General features: G+C 42.9%; 1 protein-coding gene across 5 annotated transcripts in view; it reads right to left on the bottom strand.

The window, feature by feature from the left end:
- The window catches only part of dmd (dystrophin), a 169,539-nt gene that overhangs the window by 24,884 nt on the left and 132,365 nt on the right, over window positions 1–12,290 (bottom strand). For all 5 annotated transcript variants that reach the window (XM_073462661.1, XM_073462659.1, XM_073462660.1 and 2 more), the window contains 4 exons: window positions 3,676–3,737; window positions 2,954–3,028; window positions 535–736; window positions 365–450 (listed from right to left, as the gene is read on the bottom strand). In XM_073462661.1, coding sequence (XP_073318762.1) covers window positions 365–450; window positions 535–736; window positions 2,954–3,028; window positions 3,676–3,737 — 425 coding nt within the window. The remainder of the gene's footprint in view (window positions 1–364; window positions 451–534; window positions 737–2,953; window positions 3,029–3,675; window positions 3,738–12,290) is intronic.

The raw sequence follows: 12,290 nt of genomic DNA, 5'->3' as shown, positions 1-12,290 counted from the left end.
GTTAAAGCCCCCACACCATCTGCCTCTAAAATATTCAGACAACAAGATGATCTCAATGAGAGTTGTTACTCTCGTGCTCCACTGTGATTGGCTCAGCTGTTTCAGAGGCACGAGAGCAGTAACGTGATTTCACTTCCACTTTTTGAACTTTGCGCTGCGGCACATACATGAATGAAAACGGCAGGTGGAGACGCCCAGACAGAATCAGAAACAACACTACAGGTGAACACAGACATCACCATGAAGATGTTTTCTTCTGTCAGTCTGAAAGAAGTCATGTTACCTGTGGCGTCTCCCCTTAAGAGCAACTAAAATCCCTTATATTAGTGCACAACTGCTGTTTCTGTGTGTGTGTGTTACTTACATCTGTACTTATCCTCCAGGTGAGCCTTGCAGAGTGAGATGACTCCAGTTTTGAATGACAGAGTCCGGATCTTTCCGGTGCGACCACTGCCGGGCGACAAAACAACATGTGAGAGCACGTTCACCCTCACTGATTCTCAGATATGCGTGTGTACAACATGCTCCACGTACGTGTCGTAGACGTTGAGCAGCCAGTTGAGGCACATGTCGACGCACAGCGGGACGTTGACCAGGTGCGAGTGGCTCTGCTCCAGCCGCTGGTACAGGCTGGTCAGACAGGTGACCAGCTGGGAGATGTCGAGCAGCTGCTCGTTCTGCTTCAGCCCGTGCTGGTCGAACACCTCGCACGCCATCGGCATGCTCAGCAGGTCCACTGTACACACAAAGGGCGAGAGAGGAGGGCGGTCAGTGAGCGAGCAGCAGCGCGTCCTTCAACCGGACCGACAGGGTTCAAACCCCCCATGTTCAAAGTGTGCTAAAGGACGATGGCGAGAGGGCGACTTCGCTCGCGGGATCAATAAAGTGTCGCATTATTCATCTTTGTCATTCATCGAGTCCACTGAAGGACAGGAAGAGAGAGGAGAGAGGTGTGTTAACACTGAGGAACGGGTCAATATGTCAACTGAAGGGAAAAGAAAGTCTACAAACTGGACATTTACTTTGTTAAACAGAAAGAAAAATCTTTCTGCAAGAACTCAGATAAGAATCTGCCGGCTGGAACTCTTCAGATTGCGTCTGACAAGTTTGCTTTCTTGTGAATTTTGTGACTCACAAAACCGCGAGTCGTCTTTGTGACGCCGGCTGTTTCCCTTCTCCTCTTCCAAGAACACACAACATGGTGAACAGGAGGAGAGAGGCGCACTGAATAGATATTGATGAATAAGGCGTTTCACTTTTAATTTGAAATTCAAACAACTATTCAGAGATAGCAAAAATGAATATATCTACACGACTATAATCATAATCTGTGCTCATGTTAGTCCTACTTCAACAGATTGTGGGCGTTCACATCATGTTATATTAAATTACATTAAATCCGTTTGGGTTTTGATTTTGGGTCTGATTTTGTACAACTAGTGCAGTGCCAGTTCAAAATGTGCCTGTTTGATTGCTTGGCCTCAGTATCCGTATTGCAGCTTTAGTGGCGAGTGGTCTTAATATTGAAAGTGTTGTTTGTCCAGATTGCACCAAATTTGAAACTGCACTTCCTCGAGTCGTCATCAACAAACTCGCCAAGTGTGGAGAAGATTGGATCAACGGCTCTCGAGATGTGCAAACCACAGACAGACAGAAAGAAGGAGACTCCTTACTTTATAGTTAGATGCAAGTGCATCAGCAAGTGAAAGCTATACTGATGATTTTTTCAAGGCGGCTGCGTACCAATTCAATAGAAAGAGGGACATTCCTATACACACTGTTGGTATGCACTGTGTGTTGTTAGCTTGCTTACAGCTAACTTAGAGCTACTATATTGGCTCGCTTTCTGTCTAAACACACTTTTAAAGCTTTTTCACTGACCGCCTGCTGCTGGAATCGATGCTAATGAGAGTGAACGGTGTACGTGTTTGTTGCTACAAGCAATCCCCTTCCACATACATATAATTATTTGATGCCCTGCGCTTATGAAAATATTGATGATTGCAGCTTTAAGGTGTTTTATTTATACATTACGCTCTTTATTTTTTATAACTGTATTACTACTATCATTACTTTTTCATATTCCCTTTTCTTTACATCTAGCTTTCTCTTATCTTACTCTAACACATATTCCGTTTAAAAAAAATAGGGTTTCTATATCTTCAATATCATATTATACATATATTTGTTATTTATATACCACTGTGGGATTATATTAAGGCAAACAAAAAGCAATCTAAATAATTCAGGAAGACAGAAAGAGGACCATACATGAGCAAAAAGACTGACTGAGACTGAGGGATAAAAAGAAATGAGAGGAACTTGACAGTAAAAATAGAAAGAAGGAAAAATAAATTGAATCTTCTGTCGGGGAAAAATGTGAGCAAAGGGTTAAAGGAACAAAAAAAGCTTTGCCGCACTGCATTCAAGAAGGTTAATCACTATTCATTTTTATTTTAAAAAAAACCTTCATAACATAAATAGTGCTTCTTTGCTATAACGGCCGCAGCCGGCTATACGCCTCGAAACATATCACACACATAACAGCTCGTGGGCGGCTCACGCTCTCCAGATCCACCGGCGAGAGACGAGAAGGATGAGTAAACACACATATGGACACACGCAGACTGTGAGGGCAGAGAGGCAAAGATGGTCGAAGGACAAGAGAGAAGAAAAAGGAGGAGGAGGGAAAAGAATACGCAAAGGAAGGAAGCGAAGAGGAGACGATGGAAAAGAAGAAGGACGCTGCAAATGAGGTGAATTAAAAGAAAGAGGAGGGCGACGGAGGAGAGGAAAGAACAAAAGGAAGAGTGTAGGAGGGCTGGAACACAATGAGAGGAGCACTCGTGATGAGAGAGGAGTGTACTCGACGCAAGAGACAAAAACCCTATGTGACACATATACAGGAGAGGTATGTACATGTGAAGTATATATAGAGGAGGAGAGTACTTACAGCAGAGAGCTTTCTGCAGGCGTCTGAGCTTCATGGCTGTCCGGTAGGCCGAGAATCGAACATTGTTCAGGTCGGCTAAAGAAACAGAAGAAGAAGAAGAAGAGTTAGCTGTGGATCCACCAAAGCAAACAGCCTCATAGTTTATTCCTTTGACCTTGACAGTCATTTAAAGAAGAAGTCACCCAAAAATGAATATTCAGCCATCTAGTATCGCTGTTGCAGCAAACAACTGAAGTAGATGGGGATGGGGAACGTTGAAAAATAACAGCTCGCTGAGCATAATCCCAGCCTCTGAGAGCTCCAAGGTCCCAAATTGATTTGAAAAGACGTTATTTACAATCTTTGTTAAGCACAAATCTGCACAGAAGCTGCTAAGCTAAATCATTAGCGTGCACCCCAGCTGAAGTGGGTTTATGAGCTCAACCGCATCCTGAGGGCGTGCATAACGTCTTATACTTGAGCCATTTCGGGGTTTTTTGGGTCCCCATCTACTTCAGTTGTTTAGGAGAATGTTGCAACGCTGTTTTGCTGTGAAGCTCCAGAAATGTTTTCTGGTCTAAGAAACTTCACCTGACTTTCCATCAGCATGAAGGTGAATAAATAATGACTGAATTTTCATTTTGGGGTAAACTAATCATTTAAAAGGTGTTTTAAAGGGCAATTCATGGTTCTATGAGACGACAGGGGGTGGCGGTACATTCAGAGGTGAATGAGCATCTTACCCAGAGATTGGTAGAGCTCGGCCATCTTGGGATGATCCCAGCATGTTGTCTGGGTCTGGTGGCTGGAAAGGGACAAAAAGAGACAGACTGGTCAGATGCTGAGAGTTTTCTGAATCTCTTGGCTTGCTGCCGACTCTTTTTTCTACACCCCTGACTCCAGTAAAGTTGGAACAGGTGCTCCAAAACAGTTTTTAGATCATTCCACAACTTTCTCAGCAAAACCTGTTGCTATCATGTGATTTCAGAACAGCCATGTATTTACAAAAAACAATGACGGTGACGGGGAATTGGAGTTGCATACAAAAAGCTCATTGTAGGTTGTTTTCTGACCGTATGAGCAAAGCTGGCACACTATTTTAGCCTCCACATGTAAAACCATCAGCTAAACACCCAAATTGTCAATCACAGACATTCAGATGACAGATGTGCAGTTCCACTTTGATGCAAAATGAGTCACAATTAAAGTAGAATGGATAAACCGATGCTACTTCCACGAGAGAACATTTGAATCGTCTGATGAGTTTTGTAAGACGCTAGAAAAGATAATGTGTTTTGTTTTAATCAGCGTCACTGTCTAATGTTTTTCCAAGTCAGAATGTGTGAAAAAAATCAGGAAGTTGCCGAAGAGAGACTTTAACTGTTAGACAACAGTCTGTCTTACAGATTCAGCTTGTTCTTCACGTTTATTTGCAAAAAAAATGCACGTAGAGAGTTTGTTTTTAAGAAATCTATGGTTGCATATTCAGAAAAATGTGTCAGATTTCAAAATAAAGCTCTGCCATGAGCTCTACTAAAACCCACACCAGAAACAGAACTCAAAGAGTTGTTGTTTTGTTTCTTTATGTACGGAGGAGATCACAACACTGGTTTTGTACAGCTGACATAAAACCCTCTAAGATGGTGAAGTAAATATTCGACACACGCCTTTCAAAACCAGCATGAGGGCTGCGTACTTATACTGGTGATTGTGCCTTTCTAAAAACACCCAAAGCAGATGGAAAGTCCTTTCGGGCAACACCAAAATGAATCTCTGTCGCTGATGAATTAGATCAGCTTCCTCCAAAATCCCACACTATGACACTAATCCTGTTGTTTGTGTGTTTTCTCCCCTCCATCGCATAATCTCGGAAAATAACAGCCCGCTGTGGCCACAAAGGCAGCCGTCCTCGCTGCATCACAGCGGCGGGGAAGTGTGATAGAGGGAAGAAAGAGAGATAGATGGTTGCTGTGTCATTCTCCTCTCACACATTCTCTCCTCGTGACTGCTGCCCGCCGCTCGCAGGAGACTCGGGAGGCTGCGTATTCGGAGACACACTGTGCGATTCACGCCTTCACAACTGCACCGAGGGTGTATTTTCTCTCGCGCACGAGAATAATAATGACAGCGATGATATTTGGAAGGATTCACGCGTCTTGTTCGAGGTCTTGAACCCCGTTCCTATTATTGGAGCTGCTGCTGGATTCTGTCCTACACGTTCTGTGTCAGTCTTGCATTGTGTGTCTGTCTTCTCGTGGGTCGGAGCTAATTAACCAAGTTGACTTTCTTGTGACCCGTCACGCTCGCTGAAATTAAGCACTTCTGACAACAGTGACTTTTTTTTTTTTAAAGGACAAACAGAAGAAGGAGGTTGTCAGAGTAAATGAGACCGGCTTAAAGAATTCAGACGTTGACACCTCCAAGAAATGGACAAAAATAAATTGTCTTTATCCGAGCGTGGCTGGATGAACTTCTACAGGGACCCTGGGGCAAAAACGAGCAGCTTGGCACATAATATCCCCCCCCTGCATGCAATGTGTGCAGTTTTTCTATGATGGAATATCACCCAGCCCCAGATGTACTGCACATTAATTCAGAAATATAAAACATACCCCCAAAAACTAAAATAATAAAGGTCTTGAAACAAGAGTTTGGCCCATTCTCAATATACCTCTTGCTCCTGCCACGCCTACGGGCAGGGTGTTGTTCAATGTTGCATCCTCCTTTGAAGGCATATGACACCTGATATTTAACTCAAGTTCAGCAACAAAGATGCTGCACTTGGTACAGCTCCTCTAATATCAACTGGGTTGCTAATGTTAGCCTATAAAGCAGCGCTAGCCGCCAGGTAATGGAGCAGTGTTTATTAGCATGACTTAATCGATGGCGCGAAGCTGTAAATGAAATGCAAGTGTTACGGCTTCTCTGTCTCCGTCAGATTAATGGCAAACGGGATTGTGATAATACCAGGGCGGCCGTGGTTACACACATACAAGACAGCGTATTGAAAATGACAACAAAGACAATCGACGACATTCGAGGGTCTTGGCAACGATAGAAGCTATGAAGCATTTGAGTCAAGAACGAAAACATTCTGGTCATTTCAACTTGAAATTCAGAATCAGCTAGTCAAAGTTGTTTATAACATTCATATCCTTTCGGCCTCTCTGGGCCTCCATACATGCAGGTACATTATCCCTCATCCATCATGTTATTTTCTATTTTGGCTCTGTTATTGTGCCTTCACCATAAATTAAGTATATGTATAGCTGCTGTTTGAATAAAGCAGTGACAGATCGCTGCTGTGTATATTTGTTGCTTTATTACCTTAAATATGGTGTCAGTGCTGCTGCAGTTGTACAGCTGCCAGCTCTCCCCATATGTCCTCCCAAACACTTCTTGTTTAATCCCAGCCGAGTGTCATGATCTGAGCTCTCATTTGCATTCCCGTGGCATCTTTAAACACCCACTTTGAATTGGAAACGCCATCCAGAAAACATTAAAAAAACTCCACTTATACTAAACGGCAGCGAAAACTAATTATGCCACCGTAAAGCAAAGAGCTGATTTCACTGGTTATTAGTTCCACTTAGCAGCCGTTGTGATAATTATTGTGCTAACATGATAAGAAAATCCGGACAGCCACTTCCAGCCGCATTAATAACAAAGTGCATCCGTTTGAGCCAAAGTTCTGTCAGATAGATGCTGCTGTAAATGTGATGGTAATGTGCCAGCTGCCTGTTTACATAAAGCTAATGGAAGCCACATGTCTTACCAGCGAGGCAATTAAGTTTTTCTTGTTCGGAGCACATCAAATATTTGAAAAGTCCTTCACAGGAGACGGGGAACAATGGAACCTCGAGAAATAGTTTCTAGTGGCTTCCACTTTATATGTCAGACGGTTAATAAATAGACATTTGGCTCGCCGCAATCCTGGAAATGAGAGTGGCTTCTTATTTAAGAGCATGTGTCAATCACGGTGTCTGTGGCGCTTTCGTCATTAAGTTAAATATAGGACAGTTAAATGGCTATTCAGTGCCAGTTAGAATGAAATATTGGAGCCGTTTTGTCGCCAGTATGAGGGAGAGAAAGTGGAGCCGGAGAGAAAACTTGAAGATGAGGATTATTTGATGTGGAAGAGGGAAAACCGAACACACATTCAGTACAGGTGTGTGTGATCAAGGCTTACATACATGTGAGTGGTGGGCGTACGAGGTGGGCGACCACTGCAGCACAGTGGGTGTCGTGGATCAGACGGTAACTTTGTGGCGAACAAAACAAACAGCTTTTTAAAAAAGTCGTTTAAAACACGGTTCTGCTGCTCGGCGTTCCTTCACGGACTGTTTTCTGCTTCATAATTCTGGCCTGAGGCCTGTCGGTGCACAAACACAACCCTGCCCGGCTTGTTAAAAGCACACATGTCGAGTTGGTCACACACAAGCGCACCTGCAGTTAACCTTTGTCTGAAAGGCAGACAAATAATAATCCATATGCTGGGCTTTTTTTTTTTTTCTCTCCCCGCATTGCCCTTGTTTTTCTCTCTCCTGCCTTTCTGCCTCTCTCCCACATTCCCACTCCAGATAATGAGGAGAGGGGTCCCATGGTGAAGAGCTACTTAAAAATCCTCTAAGCTTAGAGTCTGTGCAAACAGTAGCTCAGTCACTCAGCTCGTCATCGGCGCACAGCTCCGAGCCACTCGGACAAATGCTTCTAATAAGCGTGCAGCATCAAACACGCAGCTGCTTTCATCCCGAGCGCTGCAGTGGCTCCGAGATGTGGGCTTCTGACTAAGAAGCGCTGCACTTCAACTCCCCGGCGTCCTTGAGCGAGACAGGTAAACTTGCAGCTGTTTACATCAGCCGCACAGTAGCAAACAGCGGTAATGAGAAGCTATTCTTTTCCTCATAAAACTGAGATGATCTCAGTTCCTGATTCGCAACCCAGGGGTCAAGAACCAATCGACGAGACACAGAATAATACATCCCCATGCGAAAGAAGAGGCTGGTTTATTAAAAAGGGGCACTGTGTCGTTTTGGAGAAGATATTCAAACTACGAGGTTTAATATTTACAAGAGGAGAGGAAAATAAGCTCGAAGCTAGAAAGGTGGCAGGGTCCGCCAAATATAAACAAAGTAAAACAGTATGAAATTGTGTTGTCCTTTAAGGTCAGTTTGTTTATTCAGTCGTGAAAACAAAGAGAGTTTGTTTATTTAGGCATAAAAAAATCAGTCATTGAAGATCTTTCTCTTCTGATTAAAATGTCTTCTCCAGTGTTAGACAACAAAGAAATAGGTTCTTTATCTGAGTAGTTTGCTTTGTAGTGATCTTAATTCCTGTAAGGGCTCAGGGGTGCGACTGTTTGGTCGCACCTGCACCCAAACATCCTTCAAGTGTGACTAAACATTGATTGGTTGTGTCAGTGCTCCTGATATTTAGATGTATATATTTCTTTAAACAATAAAAATGTCTGCAATTTCTTGTTTGTGTGATTTAAATGCAGAAAAACATGTACTCGCACCTTGTTTCAAGTCACTTACACAAAATGTATTAGTGGGTGCACCTAAATGATGTGCCAGTGCACCTAATTTGAAAAAGTTAGGCGCACCAGTGCATCCAGTGTGAAAAATCTGTTTGGAGTCCTGCTATAAATTGAAGCAAAACCCTCAGTACGTCTTAGTCCATGTAAAAACAGTGTCTCCATTACAGATTGTCTTGGTCATAATCCTTTAAAAGACAAATCTAATGCATTTGTATCAAGACGGCTGATAAATGACCATGGGCTGTATCTAAAACTGGGTCTAGGTCAGTGATCACCGACCTAAACTGGAGAAATCGCAGGTTGACGGTGAAAGAGATGTAAGCTGAACTTTCTTGTCTTCTTTCATTAATAACACTCCAAAGGGGGTTTTCAAAATAAGGGAACATTACACCTTTTTATGTGATTCTTCTCTAAACGTCTGACAAGCTGAGTTCGAGCCCCTCCCTGCTCATGTGTCCTTCAGCAGGGAGGACACTGAACACTCCCAGGTCCTGTGGCTAGCCAAAAGAGAACTCCCCTGAAGGGATCAATAAAGTATTGCATTATATTTCACTATTGCATCAACTCTAAACCTCAACCTCCATCTCTGCCACACCACCCACCTGTCCGCAACACCTTATCTGTCTCCACCGCCCACTGCGGCTTCAGCCTCCTATAGGAAACCAGCTATTTGTTTGGAAGAGGAGGATACTGCATCTGTTTTCTAACATTAGCACACGGATACACACCGAAAACTCCTGGCAAACATACATTGTTCCAATATGTCAACAAAATCCAAGAGCTGCAGTCCTATTACTTCCCACCAGATGTCCCGTCGGGATAAAAGAAGAAAAAACACAACAGAACAATCATATATCAATAGTGGCCTGCGGGAATCAAGCATCTTTAGTTTAGACTCTTTTTTTGTGTTCTTTGAAAGCTGACACCGTCTCCCTAGAAAATGTATCATGGCCCCGGGACAAGCCAAACTGTTGATAATGCATCGAAAACTGTCAAAAGATAAAATACTGCACAGCGAGCGGCTCGGGCACGGCAGTCAGGGATTCGCTGCCTTGCTCGAGGGCGATCTGATTGAAGCTGACGAGGGCGTTCAACACTCACATCCCACCACCTACGATTTCCACACATGAACAGGGATAGAAACCAGCAGAGACAATAGAGGTTTAATCTTATTGCGATGAAACAACGAAAGAAGTCTTGCCAGAAAAAAGACAAGCAAAAAGAGAAACACAAAAAACTGGAAAGACAGAAATGTTGTCTTGCGTTTCACAACAGTGGATCATGAATTTCTCCAATTGCACCGTTAAAACACATTATTGCATTAAAAGATAATTCTTGTTTTGGCACGAGCTCCTCATCTACCATACTGCCAGCTATAATCCACGTTACATTGCTTACAATATGCCACCCAAGGAAGAGCCACGTGCACGAGCCAGGTCAATGAGGTCATGTGAAGTTTGAATACACATGTGGACTTTAAATACCACAGTCTCTACAACTCGCCTAAAGAAGTAGAGCGCGAACACCTTCAAGATTGATCGCGATCCAAAATTGTCAGACTGCCCAACCCTACGCCTTAGCATGCTAACACTGCTAACTAGCAGTAAACGCAAAGTGCAGCTGAGACTGATGCTTATGTCATGGAAATGCTGACCTGATGATGGCGCTAGATGAAAGATCACCAAAGTTATTACAATCCATCCAACAGTGGTTGAATCATTTCACTGAAAGCTAAAAATGTGAACCTCACGATGCCACTATTTGTAAAGTTAGTGGATCTCTAACATCAGTAGGATTCATTCTCTGGGAACCATGAATGGTTGTTCAAACTTTCATGGCAATCAATCCAGTAGCTAAAGACATGTCAGTCTAGACAGACCAGCGTTGCCTGATGATGGCCCTAAAGCTCAAAGATCACCAAAGTTATCACAATTCATCCTGAGGAGACCATGAATGTCTGAACCAAATGTAATGACAATCCATCCAACAGTGGTCGATACATTTCACTTAAAGCTAAAAATGTGAACCTGATGGTGCCACTAGTGGAAAAGTTAGAGGATATCCAAAATGAGTAGGATCCATCCTCTGGGGACAATGAATGTCCATCCAATGGTTGAGAGCATTTCAGTCTAGACAGACTAGCATTGCCATTTATAGCACAGAAAGATAGGGGCTTTGCATGCATTAGGAGTCGATGAAATGGAAATGAAGTTGGTTTCATGTTCACTTTTTAGACAATCCTTACTTTAGCTGGCCAGTTTTGCAATGAAATCACAAAAGGTTCCAGGAAGCTTAATCCTGCATGGCACAACAGGTGAGTTATTAAGGATAAACCTTGCTGAATGTCTGAAAGTCAAACTGCAAACTATGTACACTTTGTGCTTTTAGCCTATAGTCTATTTGTTTACATTTGGGAAAATCTGCACTACAGAAAGTCCTGCTGCTTTGGCTGATAGTTGTTCCTGTTCACAGTGTACAGACAATCCCCCTCTGGGATTACTCCCATACTGAAGAAAAAAATCTGAATCTGATCAGATGATTTTTTTCTCTCTCCCAGAAATATAAGACGTTCCTCCTTGCAGTGTAACTAAAAGCGGGATAGAACTGGTGTCATTTCTTGACAGCGATAACGCACACACACGTGGCGTCGCACAATAACACACACACCCACACAGTCGCGAACACACAATGGTACATATTGCAGTTAACAGGCAGCTGAATAGCTTATTGCGGCAGTGACAGATAGGCGTTTTAAATAATGGATCCGCACAGAGACACGAGTGTCACTTCTCGCTGCAGTCAATTATGGCTCTTGAATGAATGATTAAAGGTGGTTTATGGGCTATGGCGACGTCTTCCTCTGCCTATCACTGAGAGTGAGCCCCGACAGAATGTTTCCTGCACACCAGGCGTCTGAATGAACTCAGACAATGGCCTTCAGGGATGTAATGTGAACAAGAGAAAAAAAGCGGGTTAAAAAGCATGAAAGCTGTATTCATCAGCTGGATATGAGGGGAAGCTGTTTGTGAGGGAGAAACGAGACGTACCGAGGGATCCCACAGAGCTGCGAGACAACGTTAATTATTTTCCTTGTGATATTTTATCATAATGATTAGAGCTACCATTTTAGAAACATCATCACTAATAAGTTTCCTTTTATTCTTTTAAAAGGCTCAATCTTTTTCCTCAAATAGCTGGTCAATGTATTTTCAGTGGTGGACGAATCCACGTTTGGCGCTCCAGTGCCTATTTGTGGCAGGACTCGTACAGCTAAAGGAGTAAAATTCAAGCACTTTTCAAGCACTTTCAAGGTACCTAAACCAAAGACTTCCAGACTCTCAACTCCTTTATCATCACATCTAATAGCTAAGTTACAACAGGCTATTGCGATTTCTATGATTTAAATGAAGAAATATGTGTACTTGCACCTTTATTCCTGTTTTCAATCATTTAGATAATGTGTTGGATTCAAATGTTTTACTGGGTGCAACTAAATTATGTGCCGGTGCACCTGAAAAAGTTGAATGAAGAAGTTTGTTTACACAAGGCAATTGAACTTTTTGGTGCAAGAACCAGATCAGACACAATTATTATTCAAGGTAGAGTATTTTAACATGTTATAAAACAAGTCTGGAGAGGATTATAGATCTAAACTCAATATTATTAGGCACTGGACTATTGATAAGGCAGGAAATGATAAGGGCAGTGGCGGACTCAGGATGTCTGAGGGCAGAAATAAAAAAGGGGCACCAGCTGTGTGTGGTGGGGCACCAGTGTGCAGAAAGGGCACTGGAGGGGCAGGCTAGAGGGCACTTTCAC

The sequence above is a fragment of the Pagrus major genome, chromosome 24 (genome assembly GCF_040436345.1).
Source record: "Pagrus major chromosome 24, Pma_NU_1.0".
In the NCBI taxonomy this organism is placed as follows: domain Eukaryota; kingdom Metazoa; phylum Chordata; class Actinopteri; order Spariformes; family Sparidae; genus Pagrus; species Pagrus major.
The sequence above is the reverse complement of the archived record's forward strand: the minus strand, read 5'-3'. Positions and strand labels throughout refer to the sequence as shown.